General features: G+C 39.7%; 1 protein-coding gene across 2 annotated transcripts in view; it reads left to right on the forward strand.

Annotated features, from left to right (window-relative positions):
• rnf111 (ring finger protein 111) overlaps positions 1-23350 on the forward strand; it is a 44477-nt gene that overhangs the window by 7043 nt on the left and 14084 nt on the right. The window contains exons 3-7 of one of the 2 annotated variants that reach the window (XM_060859717.1): positions 8366-8486; positions 18657-18814; positions 19710-19922; positions 20364-20716; positions 22328-22577. In XM_060859717.1, coding sequence (XP_060715700.1) covers positions 8366-8486; positions 18657-18814; positions 19710-19922; positions 20364-20716; positions 22328-22577 — 1095 coding nt within the window. The remainder of the gene's footprint in view (positions 1-8365; positions 8487-18656; positions 18815-19709; positions 19923-20363; positions 20717-22327; positions 22578-23350) is intronic. The other variant, XM_060859718.1, reaches the window with a different exon arrangement.

The raw sequence follows: 23350 nt of genomic DNA on the forward strand, positions 1-23350 counted from the left end.
GTGGCCAGCATTGAAGATCACAAGTTGATTAAAATGCAAGCTTTTATCCATATAAAGATATCTATAATTATTTAAGTACAAGTTGTTCAGGGTGGATTTTTCCTTTTCCCTTATTGTCGTTTTGGTCATGCAGGTTTGTTTTTAATGTGCATTGGGGAAATGCCCTATAGTGGATTTATAAATACAGCATGTTCTGATACGTCCTCATGCTGTAATAAATGTCTGACTTTGTGTCAAGGTTTATGATCACACAGATTATGGTGCATGTCTACACACACATATTGGTGTATAACTTAGGGAGGAAGGGGTAACCGGTATATATTTAGGTGTATCAACATGGTAACATTTATATATGACGTATAATCAGAATTAACAGATTATGATGCCTGCAATTGAGCGACTCTGACAGCTGTTTCACATTTGGGCTGCGAGGCCTCAGAACCAGTAACAATATAAACAACCACTTTCTGTGTATTTTGACAAACTAGCTGAGAGCCAACGGGGCCATTTAAAAACATTTAAATTCCCGATGTGTGTTTGATTCAAGTAAACACTTTTTGAAGATTTTATAGTAAGACATTAATTGATGTAAATGTTTTTATATTCAGAGAGCTCTGACTTCTTTTTAAAGAGCGACAAAACCAGGGTTGGGGCACAAATGCCATTGGGAAACATTTACTTTCTTCAGTTCCAGCATTTTTGCTGGTGCAATTTTATCCAACCTGCAGCCTTTCAGTTCTTGGACTGCTGTCAAAAGATCAGAACTTTCTCTTCAAAGCCAGTGCAACATGCAGGGGACACAGTTTACAAGGATAAATGTTTGTTCCCATGCATTCTCATTTTTTTCACACTGGCCTCCACTTTTACTCTGTTTAAAGTTCAAGATTCAGACACCCACATCATCGCTCTCTCTCTCTCTCTTTCTCTTGTTCGAGTGTTATCGTCTAGGCGTTTGCTGAATAATATTTTATAGATTAATTTGTAGGTCACAGTATTCAACACTTATAATTAGGGATGCACCGAATATTCGGCCGCCAAAAATGGCCCAAAAGTGCATTTTCGGTTTTCGGCCGAAAGACTTTGATCACCGAAACAACACGGCCGAAACAGTTTGTTGTGATGACGCAAACAGAAACCGCGGACTGCACGTGCTTGTCTGAAGCAACATCTGCGTTGTGGACGTATTTCAGTATATCTGAGAAAGACCCACGGATGTCAATTTGCAAAACATGTAATGCCGAAATTTTAAGAGTCTGCAAAGACTTTTTCCACATCGGGTTTAATTTATCACCTAAAATCTAAACATCCCGATCGCTATGCTGAATATGAGAGGAATGCGGCACATAAAAGCAAAACCCCTCCGAGCACGGGCACTCCGTCTGTGGCGGACGTTATTCCTTTAATCGCAGCACTAAAGCGTCTCTTAAGCATAGAGGTTGAGACGGATCACGGAGTGAAAACAATGAAAAGTACACTCAGAGTATGTCAGCACACGTTTCACTGAGATCTATTTGGATCATCTGCACTTCATCGCGACTGTACTTGATCCGCGTTATAGAGATCACTACCTGGATGCGGAAATAAAGCCGCGCGCACGAGAAATGATCCAGACCGCGTCTGGAGTGCAGCAGCCCATGTTCTCGATGAGAAGAGGAACAGACTTCACTGTGATAAAGCAGAGAAGCTACTCTTCATCAAGAAAAACCTGCCACTTTACCTCAAGAAGTAGAATGGGCTTGTCTAGTGTTTAAATATTTATTATCCACTTTGCACATCTGCAGTTCTTGGTGCTTTTGTTGTTGTCAGTTCTACAGTTAACATATGGGCTATGGCAGTCTTTGTTTTGATACACCATTATGTTGTAGGCCTACAGTGAAAATATTGTATCTTTAAGCAGTTGCACTTGTTCTGAATGCACTTTGTTTTTATGAAAGAACATATTTAATTTTACAACCTTTTAGCAGGCCAGAGGGCCTGTACATTATTATTTAATGTACAAATGAGTGCATTTAAGTTAAACATTTAAGTTTGAATTTTAATTTATTTTATCCAGTGCATTGTTGCAAAGTGCTATAAATAAATATTTTCATAATTTGTAATTGATTTATTCTTTGAAACTTTAATATTAATTTATGCAATTGAAATGCCTTGATGGGGGCACGGTGGCTTAGTGGTTAGCACGTTCACCTCACACCTCCAGGGTCGGGGTTCGATTCCCGCCTCCACCTTGTGTGTGTGGAGTTTGCATGTTCTCCCCGTGCCTCTGGGGTTTCCTCCGGGTACTCCGGTTTCCTCCCCCGGTCCAAAGACATGCATGGTAGGTTGATTGGCATCTCTGGAAAATTGTGTGATTGCGTGAGTGAATGAGAGTGTGTGTGTGCCCTGCGATGGGTTGGCACTACGTCCAGGGTGAACCCTGCCTTGATGCCCAATGACGCCTGAGATAGGCACAGGCTCCCCGTGACCCGAGGCAGTTCGGGTAAGCGGTAGAAAATGAGTGAGTGAATGAAATGCCTTCATTTTAGTAAGGTTAGTACACAGTCATAGCCATAAATGCAATGGTAATAATAATTGGCATAATTTCTTTCGGGTTTTCGGTTTTCGGCCTTGCTTTCCTCTTTTTTCGGTTTTTGGTTTCGGCCAAGAATTTTCATTTCGGTGCATCCCTACTTATAATGTTGCTGTGGTCACTCCAGAATATTATCACTACCCCTGCTTTAACTGGCTTACATACACTTTTTTTAAGCAGTCTGAAACAGCCTGTTCTACTGGAAAGGCTAGACAGAGACCACACACCCTTCTGTTTTATAATGTTCTATCGATCAATTTAACACCATGTCTATGGCTACATGAAGCAGACATAAAAACTGTTTGCAATTACAGCCATATTATGTGCGGTATGCTTAAGTCTGATTAGTGCTCTCTCGATGTGCCCTGGTCATAGATTAGCCTGAAGTATTTAACTTTAATTGTATTATGTTTCTTTGAAACGCACGTCACCGATGGTGACAGCACACTAATAGGATGATAAACTATTTAGTGATTTAGTAAAGTTCCTAATACACCGACGTAAGCTATTATTGTGTTCCTTTGACTTTCTATAAATAGAATGTTTTTCCTTTGAATATCCAAATACGAGTAGTGCTTGAATAGCAAAATGTGAGGTCTATAAAAGTTGGAAGAACATAACAGATGAACCACTTTCTGATACAGTAACGTGGAATGTAAAAAAATATATATATAAATAAATATTCTGAGCACACTTATCGATGTGCTCTGTATAACAAGAAATCTTAGATCCTTCAAATCTCTGCTTTATATTTTTTTCTAGAAGCCGTTTTTACATTTCGCTTTCTTTCTGTATCCCTTTACAAACCTTAGAAGCCAGTGCTCAATTTTGTGCTTGTGATTACGGGTTGTGTGATTGGTTCTACTTTCAAAGAAGGGCACTGCAAAATGGAATGGAACAAACCGTATGACTGAAGTTTTTTTTTTTGTGTGTGTGTCACTGTGTGTGTTTCCTGTTGAGCAACAGCATCTATGCTCCCACCAGCCTCCCTGCTGTTACTTGACTGAGAGCGCTTACTTAACCATGATTTTTCTGGTTCTGTGGTTTGAGCCCAACATACCCCTACGCTCATGCAGCACACACTTTAAGACCTGAAGAGACAAGGTGTGAAAATCTGGTATCCAGATGAAATTATGAAACTCCTACAACAGTTAACACCTTTCTTCATATCTGTTCCTCTCTTTATGAAAGACTGAACTGCTGCCAACCAAGACCGGAGTGTTCAAATTCTTTACGGTTTTAGGCATCTTATAATGAGTGCCTGTGTGTTACAGAAAACAGCCTTTACCGAGCTTGGAATCCAGAACACTTGTACAACTTGTGTGGCAGAAACACTAAATATTTAAAGGTGTCTTTTTACCGAGGACGTTAACTACCTAGATCGTCTCAGGCGGCGTCCACTACGCATGTGTACCTGATGCGTTTACTTGATCGATGATTTTTTTTTTTGAAGACTTGATACGATTTATGAAACGTACGTATGAATAGTACTTAAGAAAAACAAACAAAACGGCAAATTTATTAGCTAGCCCTCTGAGCAAGTGTGTAGCCCAATAACCCCAACTGGTATCCAAATTAATAACTTTTGGCAAGCAGGTGTTTTAATACGTTTTAAGAAAAATGAACAAGCGTATGATCTGGGGATATAGTAGTAGTTGTCTTTATACACCTGTCTGCATCATGCCACCAAGTTGAGATGAACATTTCTGTTATGAGCATCTTTATATTGTCTCTCAATTAGGGCATTAAAGTAACAAAAACAAACCCACAAACATAATTGAGTGGTTTTCCTATATGTAAGAAACCATATTCTTCTTCTGCTATTTATTACAGTATTTTTGTCATCACGTTGCCCGGCCGTAACCTGCAGGTGACCCTGATGTCCTTCCTGTGTTTTGAAGTTAGCTGAGACTTCATGCCTACACACCTGCTGCACTGAGGCAACCGAACACCGAGAACGATCACAAGCATAAACTCCTGTAACACCAGCGTTGGTGCTGGAAAGGAATGTTAGCTTGTGTATAGTTAAGTTTATGCCCTTTTAGGGAATAAGCTGGATATTTTGGAAGTAAAAGAGTGTTAGAGGAAACTTTGGTCTGCTCTTCCCCTCTCTTGCTCAGTTGCTCTCTTTTTGCACTTGGTCGCTGTTCGTTTCTACGCCATGGGAAGTAGGTGGGTGTAGAAAAGTGCAGTGGTCCAGAGGAACTCCTATGAGCTCTGGGGCTTTTCCCTTTTACCCCACACCCTTCTCTTAGAGGGCTCATTTGTAGTCTCACTCTGAGTTGAAATATTAAAAATCTAAAGGCTCAATATTGTTAATCTTGGCATTGCTGTAAAGCCAGGCCCCCATTGTGGAAGAATTAGTGTATTTTTTTTTTAAACTCCTTATTTTTCTAGTTCATAGATGCCTCCTGTTGGGTTAGTGTTTGTTTTATTTTATTTTATTTTATTTTTTATTTTTACATCAGCACAAAGATTGTCTGCTGTAAATGCTATAACACACATGGATATTAGATTAAACAAATGATTACACGCTAGGGGTTTGTGACGTTAGAGGAGTCCCTTTTAGAAAAGCCACATTTAAAATAGTGATGTTTTATTTATTTTTTTTCCTATTCTGACATGCTGCACTAGTGAAGATAAGCAGTAAAAACTGATATTTTACAAAAAGCTTTTGCCCTGTATCTGCATATTGTTATAAATGCACTTGCATTAAATTCTAGCCTGTGAATGAAATCTACGTCTAATCGGTTTTTAACCTACTGAAATGTCTCTGTACCAGTTTACTGGCTTTTCTATATTAGTACTTTTGTTTCATTTAGGAACCCTTTTGCTCTGGCATGGTGTCTAGAGGATATCTGTTTTAAATCCTCCATATGCACACGAGTGAAAAGTGAATAATAAAAGAATTTGTGCATGCAAAACCATCCTGGCATGGATTATTTTAATAACACAACACTTCCCACTAGACTGGGGAAGTTAGTGCAAGGCATAGGCTATTCCTTTTGTTTTTGGCCACTTACAATACAAAGGTGTATGTGACTGACAATGACTTAATACAGTTGTCCTATATTAAATCTGGAATTAAAAACAAATAAGCAGGTCACAGTAAATTCATAATAGCTTTATGGGGTTGTTGCCCAAAAGATTTGGGACTCACTGGAGTCTGCATTATCACGCTGTATAAATCGCAGCAGCTTTTAGAAGGACAGAAACCAAAGTACTGTTTTCGACATCTAAAAAGTGTTAACTAGTATTTTTAGCAGATTATAATCAGCTGTGCAAATAGCACCTTATGTGCTAGCAAACTCTCTGTTAAAGTAGTGTGATGCGTACATCATATCAGCCGTTTGCCCTTTTTTTGTGCTTTGGACAAAATGATTGTCCTATACAGAGTAATTAATTTAAACTTGCTTATTTAGTTTTTCTGTATAAATGCTTTCAAGGCTGTGAAATATGGCAAAAAATATATATCATTTGGTGTAGTGAAGCAGCCCAAGGTTTTTTTTTCCCCCAAAAAAATGTAAGCTTCTGATCTGATTTAGTATGTAAAGACTTTTGTAGAATAGCGGCCTATAGTTTCATGCTGCCAGAGAGTAAACATTAGTGGTGCTTTCTTTGGATTTAATGTAAACACTGGCTTTATAAACGTGCAAAAAATAAATAAATGAAATTAACTTATAAATAAATTTAAACTTAAAATAAATTTTAAAATAGTGAATGCTTACATAATTTAGCAAACAGCAGAATGTATTTCCACAAATTTCATATGAAAAGTTAAGTTGCTTGGTTAAGTAACCAAGCAACAGGAAAAAAATATGAAACGAGTGACTTTGCGAACAGTTGGTCAGTGTCATGTACTTTAATGTTTATTGTAATGTACAGTGGTGTGAAAAAGTGTTGGCCCCCTTCCTGATTTTTGTTTTACTTGCACGTTTGTCATTCTGTTTCAGATCATCAAACAAATTTAAATATTAGTCAAAGATAACACAAGTAAACACAACATGCAGCTTTTAAATGAATGTTTTTATTATTAAGGGAAAACAAAATCCAAAGCCACATGGCCCTGTGTGTTTGCCAAACCACCCCACCACCACCACCGGCACATCCAGGTCCGATTACTGCCACAAGCAAGAAATCACTTAAATAAGACCCGACTGACAGTGAAGGACAATGTGCGGCCATCTGTTCATGATCTGAAGCTGAAGCGAACTTGGGTTCTGCAGCAGGACAATGATCCAAAACACACCAGCAAGTCCACCTCCGAATGGCTGAAGAAAAACAAAATGAAGACTTTGGAGTGGTCTAGTCAAAGTCCTGACCTGAATCCTATTGAGATGCTGTGGCATGACCTTAAAAAGGCAGTTCATGCTCGAAAACCCTCCAGTGTGGCTGAATTACAACAATTCTGCAAAGATGAGTGGACCAAAGTTCCTCCACAGCGTTGTAACCGACTCATTGCTAGTTTTCGCAAACACTTGATTGCAGTTCTTGCTGCTAAGGGTGGCACAAACAATTATTAGGTTTAGGGGGCAAACACTTTTTCACACAGGGCCATGTAGGTTTGGATTTTGTTTTTCCCTTAATAATAATAACCTTCATCTAAAAACTGCATGTTGTTTGCCACTACATCTGTTTGCCACAAATGCAAAATATAACTAGCCTTAAACTCATGGGAGAAAAAAGGCAGGACAGGCAGCCAATCAGAGGCCAGAAACAGAGATGTCACAATGAAAACGCAAGCTTTTGCAAACAGTGAAGTGGCGACGTGCAGCTTTTGCACGCCCTACATTTGTACTTTGGACGGAATACACGCTGGCTTTATGGCCAAGCTTAGACCAGGCATGACTAAGTGTAAAGCAAATCTAACTATATGAGAAAAGGAATCTCTTGTCGCACATATATGGTGTTTTTTTTTTTTTAATGAGGTTGTTGTAACAGCAAACACAGAGCAGATTTGCTCAGCATTTGCTTTGCCTCTCTTTGCTTTGTTGCAATTTCCATTTTTATTTGTTTAGGTTTTACATGGTGACCTACTGCTCTGATCACTGATCTGTTGACCTACTGCTCTGATCACTGATCTGTTGACCTACTGCTCTGATCACTGATCTGTTGACCTACTGCTCTGATCACTGATCTGTTGACCTACTGCTCTGATCACTGATCTGTTGACCTACTGCTCTGATCACTGATCTGTTGACCTACTGCTCTGATCACTGATCTGTTGACATACTGCTCTGATCACTGATCTGTTGACCTACTGCTCTGATCACTGAGCAGATCACTTTTGGACAATCATCTTATAAAATCACTCTAAAATAATACCTTGCTCATTATTAAAGCTGACTTGAGGCAGAAAATGTTATTTTTGCTTGCAATATATTAATTTAGTGAACACCCTTTAAGAGAATTGAAACACCGCCATGATATTAACTCTATCACATGTCAGCATTTTTTTATTTTATTTTAATTTGAAAAAAGTATGACGCCTGCTTACACCAAGTCATGGATCAGCAACACACTTCTGTCTGCAAGCTACTCTAAACTCAGATCCACTTTTTGTACTTTTATTGAAGTACTGAAATCTTAATTTTATGCCATTATTGATTGACTTACAGATGACATTTCTGTACCGCTTGAGTAAGCTTACCCGAAAACACTCTCAAATTACATTGTTTATATGTCGTGCAGCACCATAAAACTATTCTAGTCTGAACACACAGACGAAAACACAATAGTCAAATATTGTATTCTTATTGTAGCAATAATCAGACGTGTGGGTTTTTTGTCCATCAGGTGCACTGGATGAAGACGTGGTGGTGATCGAAGCTACTCCTGCACCCCCGGTTCCTGCTAGCGAGGAGATCAACGTCACTTCCACTGACAGTGAAGTAGAAATTGTAGGCGATGCCTACAGGTGAGTTAATAACTTCGTTGCCTATACTGAAATGCTTTTACTTATTTTCCCCTCCCTTTTTTGTGTAGTAAGGGTTATTCTAGTCTACCTACATTCTCAGTGGGCTGGCAGGAGTGTTGAAGCGTCAGCTTGCTTTGTAGCACAAAGTATGCAGTTTTTGCAAATGAACTCAAATGCCCTCAGCCACTAAAAATAAAAACAAAAAAATATCGTTAGGTAGCATAAATTGTAGCTTGCTTGCCCTTTGATAATGTAAATAATTGTGTCTGGTCCTCATTGTATCTGGGGCTCAGAGTGAGGACTTTGAGAAAATATACAGGCCTTGATATGAAGCTGACAGGCTCCACTTGTGTGTAGGCATTCGTGGCTCTCCCAGCTGTTGCCTTGGACTACAAGGTCAAGCTCAGTCGGTGCTAATGTGTTTCTTCCCCTCACTCCCCAGTACCCCCTTCTCGCTCTCGCTCTCATTTTTTTTTTTTTTTTTTTGTCTTTTTTCTTTCTCTAGCAGACTGCTCTCCTTTTAGCATTATAGATAGAACAAGGTCTTTGTGTCTCTTGACAGGCTGGCTTCAGAGAGTGCCAAGGTCAGTCTTGCAGTTCGGAGAAGAAGGTGTCTGGCTAAATGGCTATTCAACCTAAAATGACATTTTAAAACTGTAGACACATTTATATCCATGCTTTTTGGTGAATTCTGTTTAGTGAGTCCTCCAGTAATGTGTATGTTCAAAGCTATAACACATGTATCTTTAGCCCCATTAAAGGCCATGATATAGGATTTGTATCCTTAACGCTAGCTCTTAAATCTACCAGCAAAAGCTAATGACAGCCATGGCATTAACCAAACAGACTCAACCTGATGAAGCTTTATTTGGGCTGGATAAGTAATTATTACTGGAGTATTTCAGAGGATTTTAAACTCATCTGAATTTGTTTGGTCAGTATTACAAATGTCATTTGTATTTTACCATTTCATTGTGTTTCGGATTCAAAAGAAATAAATTACTACAAAACAAATAACTTGGTTACTAGCATATGCTTATAATGATGAAATGATTATAATAAAGGTCAAAACATTTCGTATTAAAATGAGGTGGATGAAGAACACAAGGTAGTTTTTAAATTACCACCACGTGTTCAGCTTAAAGACTCTCTCAGCTCTGGCTTTTTACACCTGGTCACTTCATGCATTTTCTGTGATCAGATAGCTATCCGATGGTAAAAAGACCAAGTCTAAATGCCCTCCGAAATGTTTGAGACCGATATAAATCCGATGGTTCAGACCCATTTCAGGAGGTGGTCTGGAACGCATTTCAGATGAAACTGGACAGGTGTAAATGAATGTGGTTGTTCAAGCCACATACGTCAGCGCTATACTCCTCCCAAACGGAAGTACGTCACTCGCAAGTGATCTTTCACCGAGGTGTCTCATTGGGTCTTAAAATGCACTGCTGCTGCCAGAGAAAATGCAGCAAACAATAAATGCTGTTTTTTGTAGCATAACCGTCGCAACAAGATTTTTCGTCTTCTTTTTGATTGCGTTCTGAAAACCGCAAACACCAAAGCGTGTTAAGGCAAAGACGCATTTATGTGGCCTAATGTAAATGGAACAGTTTTAACAAATCAGATAGTTATCAGATCAGAGAAAACACATGAAGTGACCAGGTGTAAAAAGGCCCTTTTAAAGCTCTACATTGGATTGATTTTTCTCTTGATGAGTAGTTGCATAGATCTAAACACCAGGTTAAGCTTCTTTTCTTGAAGAAGCCACTATTTATGTTGTTTGTTGTACATTCAGCCTCTACTCACTAAACTGTTAAATTATTAGGAGAGGCTAAATAAAAATACCTTATCTTGAAGCGTTCCATAAAAGTCTCACTTTTATGTGTCTTGTCTTAATTATTCTCTCCATGCTGTACTGATCCCAACTATGACTCATTATCATTATTGATATTGAGTGCTTGTTTGTGGACCCTAGAACCATTTTCAACAGCTTTATTGTATTATCTCCGTCACTATTCCCAGAAATGGCCTGTGTCTCTCCTCAGTCCTGCCAGCATAGTCACTTGGTCACACCCTAGATGAACGCTGCAGTTTTATGTCTTTTGCCTCCATGATTGGACCTGTTTTTGTCTCTGGAGGCTGTAACTAGACTGACAGATCTGATCTTAAAAGATTCACATTTTTGCTGGAACAGAAATTATAGAGGGAATTTTGGCTTGATATTCACAGGATCGGGCTGTGCATGCGCACACACACACACACACAGTGAATATCTGTTGCCTTGTGTGTGAGGTATCTCAGAACCATGCAAAACAATACTTTGTCCAAAATAAACGAATTAATTAAACACCCCTCTATTGAACACTCAAAATCCAAATACACCCAAATTTCCTTTTTTCCTTCTAATTAAATGTTCATGTGTTTGGGGGGGAAATAACCAACAAGCAGATGCCTTTATTTGACACTGACGAACAATATGGTGAAATTCTTTTCTTTGCATATCCCAGCATGTTGGGAAGTTGGTGTCAGAGCGCAGGGTCAGCTACGGTACAGCGTCTCTGGAGCAGAGGGCTCGAGAGCCAAACAGTGAGCTCTGGGGCTTGAACACACCATCAGTAACTCAGAGGCTTAACCGTTGAAGCGCTGCTGCTGTTAATGGTGTTTGCAATAACAGTACAGAGCTTCAAATTTTCCCTGTTCAGAATTAGTTCAAAGTGGCCCAAGTTTTCATTTGTGCAATGTCAATAAAAAAAATAGGTCAAGCAAAAAAAAAAAGAAAAAAGACATGAAGTGCACTTCTTATAATTCAACAGTGAATTATACATCGCAAACAAGAAAAACTGAAGAGGTATAAATTAATAACATTTTAGAAATGTTGGCGGTCAAAACATTAGCCTGTAATCCTGGGACAAACAGATTAATGTCAGAGTTATCAGGGTGTTTTTTTTATTATTTTTTTTCATTTCCTGGTAGATGTGTAATTCTGTAGTATTGAAGAAGCTTGTGGTAACCAGCTTGTGATCAGCCAATGAACTACCTAGGTACCAACTACCATCTACCAGGAAATGAAAAAAAGGGAAAAAAAACACCCTGATAACTCTGACATTAATCTGTGGCTTTTCTTTCCATTAAGAGTCAAGGTTGCAAGTGCCACATTCAAAATATTTGTACTAAAATATATTCGTTCCAGTTCATTTACCTTTTAATGTCTAAGGCTGCAACTAAAGATTATTTTTACACCAATTAATCTGTTTACTCCCCCACACGGAATTATGTAGATGCTTCATGTCATGAACTTTGAAATGAGAAAAGGCTTTTCTTCAAGATCCATCGTTTATTTAAAAACTTCTTTCAGCCCTTTGTGTGACAATGGCAATGACAATCGTCGACCAATGTGCTTTCCATTAGGTCAATAAAAACAGAAAAACACACAACAAACAAACAGAAAAATCATACAAATATCCCATCAGCCATATGCTTTTGAAAATAAAAATGTCTTTATCCTGGACTTAAAAATATTAAGAGAAGAGGCTTGTCTAATGGACAGTGGCAAGGCATTCCAGAGCCTGAGGGCAGCAATACAAAAAGCACGATCTCCCCTGCACTTCTCCCCCGCACTTAAGCCTCGACTCTGGGGTAAACAATAGATCCTGGTTGGAAGACCGAAGGTATGATCATGCAAAGTAGGGTTCTTTTGGTTCAGGTAGCACATGCTGATCTTTTCTGATCGGACTGGAAAGACAGATAAAATATATGACTATAAATAAATGATAGAGCTATAAACCTGGATAGGGAAGATCATGACATAACCTGTCGGAAGACAAGCATGATTCAACCTGGAACAGTGAGGTAATGCTTCTCAAATTCCCACAAATGAAACATTACAGATAATATTATTACTCACATGAAAGTGCAATTTAATTCAAGAGGCCATCTGTGTAGTCTAATGTTAACTGATCCACTTAAACTAGTGCTTTTTTTTATCGTTTTATTTTATTTTTTTAATTGTGCTATAAATCCTCAGAACAGATTTACGCCCATGTTGATGGAGCACTTTTGTACATTGCTCTGGATATGGGGCATCTGCCAAATAATGTAAATGCAAGAGTATCAAGCACTGATGTTGAGCGAGAAGGTTTGGGATGCAGTCTACATTGATCGAGGTGTTGATTGAGGTTGAGGTCCGGGCACTGAGTTCCTTCAGTCTATCCTTAACAAGTCAGGTCTTCATGGACCATGTGATGTCCCTAAGGGTGTATTGTCATGCTGGAACAGGTTTAAACCCCTTGGTTTTGGTGAACGTGAAATATAATGCATCAAAATACGAAGACGTTCCATAAACCACGTCCACAAGCTTTTGGCCGTCCGGTGTGTGTTTGTCACGGCATTTAATATTGTGTGCGATATTAAGCACTATTTGCTTGTATCATTTAACAAGGCTGTATCTAAATGGAATACTCCTCACATGACTGTGTTCTTGGGAGTTATCTGGGATTGGGTGAATCAGGTAACGCAGTATATAGGGTAGAGAAACTATTACTTTATTGCCTTGATGCACATGTTTATGGAGTTGGAAGGTAAAGACAAATCATCTGAATTATAAATAGAGAATAGATATAAATAGAATAGAAACCCAGTGACCTTTTGGTCGTTGGTCCCGCCCTAATTTTACACCAAAATTACACGATACATTGATGGATGTTATAAATTCCTGCATGCTGCTGTCATAAGACCAACAATTAAGACATTCCGTCTCTGCTTTAACAGAACCTAGCTCTACCCAGATCCTGTACCGCAGCCAGTTCTACCACTCAGCAGCCCTGATGAGCCTCTGGCTTGTTTACTGTGTTCCCCTCCCCCTCTGTGGCACATCTCTCTCTCTCTCTCACACACACACACACTCACTCTCTCTCTCTCACACACACACACACACTCACAAACACACACTCCCTCTCACACACACTCAGGCTTTATTTCAATATCATCGACTCTTTTGCCTATTTTTGTAAAGGTCAGGAATCCTATTATTCTTGATAACATGGTAGGCAGCCCCATCGTGCTGGTGCACTTCTGTACGCTCTCGTTTCTATGGGGGAGGGAGGATGTGTGCGACCGTGTGTGTGTGTGCGCATGCGTGTTCACGCATGCTTGTGTGTGGCAGAAGATATGACCACTGGGGTTAGGTAGTGGATCTGAATGCCGATCCTCCTCGTTGTCTGAGGAATGTAGGCAAGCAGTATGTGGCAAAGAGCTTTTAAGTGTGTGTTTATAGAGCACAAATGGATCTATGTATTTGAATGAATGTTATACACCATGTATATATTTGAATGAATGTGTTATCGATAGTGTGAGTGATTAATGACTGACAAAAAGCAAGTGAAAAATGCTCATTGATTAATGATAATGAAAGACCCGCCAAGCAATATAGGCTTATTCTTAATATTCGTAAAATATGTTAAGTTAGATTGAGGAGATCTGCTGGATTTATCAATGCATGTGTACAGGTTTGTTATAACTACACTGTGTTTAATAGATAATGCCAGTCAGCACAGTCACTCTGGCTGTGCCCAAAGCCTCTCTGTGGCATGGAGATGCATGTTTGTGTTGTGTAATTCTTGACTGACAACAGCTCGACAGCTCTGACAGATATCACTGTAAAGCATAACATGCTCTGAGCTTAAAACTGGATGTTTAGCATTTATATCATTTTTCACTTTTACTTTCTTTATACTTTCCCTGAGTGACGAGGTCTAGGCTTGTTGATCTTGATATATAGTTTAGATTAACTGGATTTATTTTTACCTAAGAACATTTTATTAAACTAGCCAATTATTACATGAACCCACCTGTAAGAATATGAGCTTGTTTATGATCTAGCCTGGTTTATTAGCAGCTAAGGTAACATGAAGGCAAATTATTATGGTTATGACATACAGGGAAGCCAGTTGGTATGATTGGTTGAACAAAAAAAATGACCTAAGCTCTGCTCAAGGATGTCAGGATCAGGATGTGCTTTGTAAAACGCTGCTAAAGAGCTTGTGCAAGCCCACTTGTTTGGGACTATTTATCCGCACAACCAGGATCATGATGTCTTTCACAAACGTGCTAAGAAGGCCAACAGTGTGTGGTACAGTATGTGATTTGAGACAGTCCTTTTAGTTTTGTGCAATTTAAACATTGATACTGATACAGTAGCTTGGGTTGCTCCAATGTTTTCATAGCCAAAGATCTCTCCTGTTTCTCATCGTATATATTTCTCTTTTTCTAGCGTTCTCGGTTCTCTCCCACACCCACATGCTTGTCATTTTTCTCTCAGAACTCTTTCTTTTTCTAGCTCTATGTTGCCCCTCCTTTTCTTGCACTTTCTCTGTAGCTGCTTTACTGTATTCTCAGAAAAGGCATTTCTGGGAACAGGGATTTCAGCAAGAGAGAGGGGCCTTATTTATTCTTTCCGGTTGCCCTGACTTGCCTGAGAATGCAGAGAATGGCAGCCATTTTCTGTGTTGACCAGGTGGACTGGGGTGGTTTGTTAAGGGTGTGGGGGGTCAGATATCAGCAAGACGAGTCACGTATGTCTGTCATTTTAATCTATTGTTTACAGGGCAAAAAGAGGTTAGAGAAAGGCAAAAAACTGCTGCTGCATTCAAAACTAATTTTTTAATCATATCTCTTAACTAGAACAAGCTGGAAATAAGAGCTTGGATAATATATTTTGTACAGGATTTGGACAGAATAAGGTTTTGTCATTTGCAAATATTGCAAATACATCAAAGCCTGGATGTACACATCAGTATTATGGAATAACACTTACTAACAACTGGACACAGTACAGAGCCTCGTCTAATGCGTCATAATCGGGTCACTTTGAGCAGGACCGTTACTGAGGGCGCTTGGTAGTCAAGGGCAAAAGGTAATTTGTTCCAGAATTATTCATTTTCCAAATCATAAAATCTAACCGCAGTTTCTCGCAGGATGAAACGCGTGATCTCATTGGTATTTCTGCAACTATATCAAATCCAGGTAGAACAGGGAATACATATATATACATCAACAGATATATAACAAATCTTCTGCACCTGATAGTGAATTGGGTGTTTTTTTAAGAAAAAAAATCTTAAAATCTTTAATCTTTCACCTGCAAGGTACAGTTACAGACATGTGCCTGAGATGCGAAAGCTTGTGGTGTTTAAGTAATAATTAATTCATGTGAACTTTAACCTTAAGAATTCACGAACAACCAGTAGAAGGTATTGGGGGTAGTGTACCGACCACGCTGGCACCTAGGAAGCTCCCCCAGTGCCTGTGTTTACAGTTTTCCACTCTCACCAGAGTCTCAGAAGACCAAAGTGGTAAACAGGTATTTACAAAATAATCCCAGGTCTACTTGTGGGTAATTAGAATCTCCTCCCAGGAGGTGGTACCCTTTCGCTGGGATCTTAGCAACACTGCAGTGGTGTTGAGTAACTAGTCTTACTGAGTATCTACCTAGCGATGCTCTATCTCACGTTACGTTAAGTGGCCGTAAAACCTCACGAAATACTTTGTATACACTCCTCTGTTTGATTTCTTATCCCTGCTTTGTCTCCCGATTTTGCATATTATAACTTATTCAGAATTTTGAAGAAGCCTGTCTTTCTTATTACAAAATGCCCGGGGAGGTTTCTCTTAGTGCTGTATCAGTTTGTCGAGCAGCTTTGTCAACTGACTGTTTCAGCCACACATGCACAGTATACATCTATACTCCAGTTTAAAGGTGGAGTCTCCGTTGTTTGAAAGCCAATGTTGACATTTGAAATCACAAAACATAAACGCCCCTAACACAAATGGGTCCCACCCCTATTTTGATAGCTCCGCCCCACACATACACCAGACAAGTATAACCCAAGTATAACCCAGACAAGTATTATGGTGGAACCTGTTGGGGGCTGCTGACCGAGGATATATTTTTATCAATAAGTGAACTCAGTGAGTAATACTATGGTAATATAAATGTGTTTTTGTAGTACTGTGTGTTCTACCGTGTAAGGTTTATCTCTGTTTCACGCGGAAGACGTTCAGTTCTCTCCAGCGCTGGAAAGCTGATCCTATATTAACACGGGTTCTACTTCTTGCCTTATCGTAAGCCTTTCTTTGCTTTCTCTCTGTTTTTATCCGCCATGTCAATGTTAAAACCGCTTTCTGCTGATGTCACACATGCGCACTGAACACTCTCTAAACACATATTGACAAGACACGCCCCTTTCTGCTCATTCTGCTACACGTTAGTTTTGTTTTTTTTGTTGTTTGGTGGCCCGACTCAGTTTTCTGAAGCATTTCTCAAACAACGGAGACCCCACCTTTAAATGTTAGTGTTATTGAGGATTGCAATTCAGCTTAGTTATTTATGTTGCTGTGTTAATAAGAACTTGTGCTGGTTTTAATAGCCTGGTTTCAACTGCTGTTTTACATATCACATCCGTGCACACACTGGTGGTCTCCTGGCGCCTCCCCGAGGCCCTGTGCACTTGTTGGTAATCATTTTGTTTTGATGTTTTAATGATGCAATCTAAGGTTACGGGTCTAGGTGGGAGGGTTGGGAGCCAGGGAGATTTGCAGGTCTCTAGACAGGGAGCATGAAGCCCCCAAAGCCCTTACTGAGTTACACCTCTGTTCTTTGCTTCCCATAATGCCCTGCTTTATGACAGCCAGTGCTGCTGGGCCATTCCTATGGATTTAGTCCCTATGCACATCTACCCAATTTTCGCAGTCTCTACAGAATTAATCCCAATTAAGTGAGAATTTTGGACATTTGCCATGACGCCTCATGTTATTTCTGGATTAATGCAGGTTTTTCCCTTTCCTGTGGAATTTAAATCCATTGTCACTGGATGCTTTGTGTGTTTGCTTTGACGGTATATTAAGATACACTGGAATCATTCACACTCACTGCTCCTGGCTGTGCTGATTAATAAACATTATACAAAATCAGAATGCTGGCTACATTAACGCACGTTCACAGTGTTCTGTAAGGTGACACTAATAAGCAGGGTTTCTCTTCTGTACATTATTGGTTTGTCTTTGTCTAGCATTACATTATATAAACTTAACGTTATTAAAAATAAATAGAAATGGCAAAAACAGATCATCCAGGAAGAAGGGATTAGAGCCATGATTTAAAACAGAGGACTCTAATGATGTCTTAGTGGGACAATAATATTTCTCTTTCTTTGCATAGGCAAATTGTCATTATATTCGTTATTTTGTTCCACAACTTGCTTTTCCTGTCACATACACTCGCCTCCCGCAAAACGCCTCTTCGACTCAAGTCTGACGCTCTGGCTTTACGGTTTCACTGACCGGTTGACGGTCTTTAATCCGACTGTAATTGCATTCATTCCTGATATTACAAGCAAGTGTTTTCTGTTGAGGTGACTGATTAAGTCGCTTGTGTTATCACCACCTGCAGCAAGAATTGCGCAACAAACTTTAGTACGTATCAACAGTATCGTTCACACTCTGTTAATTTAGGTAAAAGTACAGTGGTACAGCTGAATTCATAAAACCTGAAGTTGAATAGTGCTCTAATATTTCAATTTAATAATTTGTATTCAGATTGTTCCTATTTTGCCTTTGTTCATGTTCATTGTTAATTTCTAATGCAAGGAGAATTTTATTTTTTTTTTCTGTTTTTTTTTTTATATAAAGCAATTTCAGAGATAATTTAATATCATGCTGTTTTATTTCAATACATGTAATTATCCATATTTCATCTATACTGCCAAACTATGAACAAGAGGTATATCTTTCTGAATGAACATATGTTTATAATAGCCATATCATTCATCTAGTACAAAACATTTTATGCTTGTCGAAATGTAGTGTCGAAAATTAAAACAGACAATTAAATCTGAGTAAGTTAAAATCTAAGGTCTGCCAAATGGCTCCCACGGCTTTTATTATTTTATATTTTTATTATTATTTAATAATTATTTATTAAATAATTGTCATAATTTTATTTATTTGTTTAATTACGTTGTCCAATAATTCTATATCGCAGCTAAAATGCACATTTTTATCGTTACTTTTTTTTTTTATCCTTTAACTTCATGTGAATTTATTTCTCAGTGTTATTCGACAGTTGCACTACGATTGGTCATTGATTAACGTGATTATTTTCTGTTTGTGCTCAAGGCCGCGGTCAGTAGGGGGTCATGGCCGAATGCACTGGGGGCCGAGTTGCTCTCAGAGTCGGGCTCAGGAGGGCCGAGGACGCCATCGTCTCTCTACGGTCATCCAGCCCCTCAGACAGAGTGCCAGCGAGGTAGTGGATCTCACTGTGGATGAAGACGGTAAGGATACAGTGAAGGAAAATATCATTTTTAAACAATAATAAAAGACATCTTTTCCCTTTACCCCAGCTGTGCTTACTCAACAATTACACAAAGTGAAACACTACGATATGGTTTGGCGTAATGTATAAAATGTTGAATGAGCACATCGCTCCCTGACTTGTGTGAATGTTCTTTAGTCATGACTATTCCTGCACTGTAAGCTACTAGTAAGTAGATAATAGATATTTATCTGTATCTTTGTATAAACTATAAATAGCCTCAGCAGCTGAAGTAATGTTTGCTATAACCAAAGGTTTCTGTGATGTTCTTGGTTGGTAATTGTGTATATTCTTAATTTCATTTGCAGCCAGCATAATGAAGTCTGTCTGTTATGCAAGCTGCCTGTGCTCTCTGAGCCAGAATGAGCTGTGCTTTTAAAACCAATTAAGCTGCCACTCTGGATAAAAGAGGGTTCTGAGTGTGTGTGTGCGTATGTGTGTGTGTGTGTCTCACCTTATTTAGTCACATGATCCTAGGATGAAGGTTAATAAAAGAAAAATCATTTTCAGTCACTCATATTTGATTGCTAGTTGAAAGTGTGTGTATTGGGGTGGGGGGCACGGGGTGAAAAAAGGCATCGGATTTGCATTTCTTTTGAGGAGGAGAACTTAATTTGTGAATATGAAAAGCAGATGGAATGCTCATTGTGGAATGTTAATCAGCAGCAATCCTCCTGGGGTCCCTGGCCACTGATGCAAGTCTAACTCACACACACTTTTATTTCCAAATATACACGCACTGAGTTTCATATCCAAATTAGCAATTTAAAGGCATGAATCTGGTTTGGAAACACACATCCACATAATATTCTAATTTTGTGCACGTGTGTGCATGTATTTGGGTATCTCCTCAGATCTTTCAGTCGTGCCAACCACTTCTGACAGTGTGCGCTTGCAGCCTGCCAGCTCCTCCGCCTCCTCTGCTTCCTCCCTCCTTGCTGCTACCTCAGAGCCTTCCCAGGATGCCCCAGGCCCCTCCACTAGCTGCCCTGTTGTGGCCCCCGACAGCACGATGGAGGTCCACAGTGGAGCCCCAGGGCCCAGCAACACCACCACTCCTACAGAAGGTGAGGAGAAGCTGGACAGTGTTTCACCTTTTCATTTCTGTGTGGGGTCTCATCATCATCATCTTAGTGTAGTGCATAAAATAAGGCATGATGGGCTTCGCTTGACTTTAACTAGGCTTTAATTGAAAATTGTTTAAAATGAAAAGTTTGTTAAAGGTTAAATTTCAGGCAGCGTTTTCTCTTGGAGGGTCCATTTCAGCGTCCAGAACCTGTATTAAAACATAGTAGGGGGTGTGGCCTTTATGCCAGTTGTTCCCACATTGGTGCCTGTGTTGCAGGATGGTGTGAAAACACAGACTCTGCACAGATTATCTCTTTCACTGAAGTGCCTCTGTGCTGGACAAGTACAGTAGCTGCACCTCTGTCCCAAGAAATGCCTAAGTAAAAGAACACTATTCTAATATTTTGTTGTTTTTTTGTGTGTTTCTGATGTTTCAACAGAAGACAATAGGAGAGGTTCATCTGGTGAGAGTGGTGGTGTTGCAATGCCCAGGTTGCCGTCATGCTGCCCTCAGCACTCTCCTTGCAGTGGCCCTTCATCTGGACACCTCTCCCTGAATCACTCACTCTCAGGGTGCATGCAGGCTGGACAGGCACAGCAACACGGCCCTCTACAGCCTGGATCTCAGCACTCACACGGCCACTCGCATCACTTCCACCATCACCACCATCACCATGCAGGCACTGTGCCGCCGGCTTTGCCTTTCCCTGAGCCCAGCTGCCCCCTGGAGAGGCCCGGTGTCATGCCTGTTCCCTGTGCAGGGGTCAGCACCAGCGCCCAGTACCACGACCAGGTACAATGGGTCTATATATTTAAACCCTCTTATTTGTTGCTTGCATACTAAGTACAGCTTGTGAGCCAAACTTTTGCTGTGCAGTGAGTGTGCATGATTTAGGAAGTGTGATTTTGTTATGCCTCCGTCACTATGTGATGAAGGCATTATGTTACATTATCCTGCTGCCTGATATTCAGCGTTTTTAAGATTTTGAGTTATCATTGTAACTGCATCCAAAGTCAAATGAACGGGGTGAAATGTTTGATTTGTTGGCAGCAGTTTTATCCCAGTCTGTGCTTTTGACGTCGAGTTTTAGTGGTTTATTATAGCATGAAATGGGTGTTTTGTGTTACGCTAAACCAGTTAGGAGTGGAGCTTTACAACGCAAGCAATTAGTGCACAAAAAGAATAAAAATCACGATGCAAAGCCATCTTTAGAACCGAAGTTTTGAACCTTTTACAGCTTTTCGCAACCTACACTTCTAACACCAGAACCAACATATACCAGCTGCACTGCTGCTTTGCACCGAACTAACGTAAAGTAGAGAATGAAATGCAGTTAGAATTTCACTTGGTTTCCTGACCTGCTGCTTTATTTATACTTAGAACCACCTCTTCACATGTATTACCTTTTATAAGTAATGAATGTAACCCACGTATAACAATAAAAGAGAAGAAAGGACATATGAGAAGACGGTTAACACCGCAGTGTTAGTGTCCCCACTGCTTACTCTCCTTTCTCTCCTTTGATTAAAGCCCTTTGAAAATGAATTAAAAGTTCTCATGAGTTTTTTTTTTTTTTTCTGTAATGAAAAATTAAGACTCCATGGTAATATTGTTGGGGCGGTTGTGGGAAAACAATCATGGTGGCATTTGTTTGAAGCCACACTTGGAAAAACAGCCGAGTTCTACATAATTCACATGGAGCTAATTGTCAGGTCCTTTGTTGTATTAAATGAAAGAGACAACGCATTGCCTTGTAGCCTAAACCAGTTAATTGAAAATCGTATTAACTTGAATCCTTATTCACCCATTTGGGGGGAAAATAATTTGTATTTTTAATTTTGAAGCGTGTACATGGTTATAATTATTTTTGGCAGAATCATTGTGGATCACAGTTGGTCCACAGGTTAAAACATATTGATAATGCTCTACCCTTCAAGGGTTTTGTGTGTAGTTGCTCCTTTGTCAGAGCCCAGTGTTCAGTGATGCAAGGGGAGTTTTAGGCTGTTTGTATAAAAGGGAGCCGTCAGGATTAGTAAGATGGCATAATTTCCATGTGGAATGTATTAGGTGAAGCATGGTGAATCTTTTGATGATGGGGCCCACAGCCACTCTTCAGATATGCACAGACAGGAGAGAGCTGTGTGAAGCGTACTCATGTTTTATACATCAAAGCATTAAATGGGATTAGATATGGGCCACCTCATAGCGCGATACAGAACATCCAATTTTAAGATGTTACCGGCTCCTTCATCATCAACGTATTATTTTAGATTCGTTTTAGATGTTTTTTTTTAATGGTTCTTTAGTACCTGGTACCTGGGTTGACCTTATTGTGTTGCATTCTTCGCATTTCTAAATTTTACATTTCCTTTCTCTTGTTTGCTCTCTCTCTCTCTTTCCCAGCAGACCCTTCCTGTGGATCTCAGTAGCAGTGCTGTACGTAGCAGTGGCTCTAGTAGTAGCAGTTATAGCAGCACCTCTGCCTTTGACCCGTGCTGTCCAGGCAATACCTCTCGGCCTCCTGCTTTTGTTTCCCAGGCCACTCCAGGTCCAAGCCAGCCTAGTGTGGTGGATACTTTCAGCCCAGCCATGGTCGCCCAACCACAGCCCCAGTCTCAGCTTTCATCCTGCAGGCACTACATGCATCCATCCTGTAAGTGCCAGTCTACATCCGTTCAGTGGATGAAAATGTGTTATTTTTTGCAGTTGAACACATGACAGTGTGGCTCGTGATGTTTTGAGATTTCAGTCTTCAGCCTTGGTATTCAAACTAAATCACTGCAATAATGAAGCTGCACTAGAATATATGGTCTTGTGGTATTGATATGGTATCTAGTCAAAGACTATAGTATAGTAACTTACAGAAATGGATTATTGTAAATATTATTGTACTGGGGTAGAATTTCTAGTCAGACCAGTAAATAGAACAGTGCAGAAAGTACAGATGTACAGGCAAATTGTGCATGACTTTTTTTCAGGAATACTGGATACAGGATACTGTTCTGCATGTAGACATTTCTCTGAGGGGTGGTAAGAAATAGCTGAGATTTGCACTCGTACCTGATTCCAGTGCTGATGGTAATTAGGCAAAGCACCTGGTGTTTAATGTGTTAATTGCTGCAGGTAGAATGTGGCCAGCAGTCATTTTTAATTGCTGCTTCTCCTCAGAATAGAGGCATGTAGAATATGAATGAGTGTGCTGCCTCCCTGGTGGGCCTGTGTTTAGAGGGATAATAGCTGCACATTACAGCACCTGCCTTCTCATTCACTCTTTACCTGTATCCATGTTCTCTCTCTCTCTCTCTCTCTCTCTCTCTCTCTCTCTCTCGCTCTCTCGCTCTCTCTCTCGCTCTCCTTTTTATCGGTCATTTTCATTTCTGCTTTCATCTTTATATTTGGCAAGTTCTTTTCTCTCATGTTTGCTCA

This window comes from Tachysurus vachellii, chromosome 23 (genome assembly GCF_030014155.1).
Source record: "Tachysurus vachellii isolate PV-2020 chromosome 23, HZAU_Pvac_v1, whole genome shotgun sequence".
Taxonomy (NCBI): Eukaryota; Metazoa; Chordata; class Actinopteri; order Siluriformes; family Bagridae; genus Tachysurus; species Tachysurus vachellii.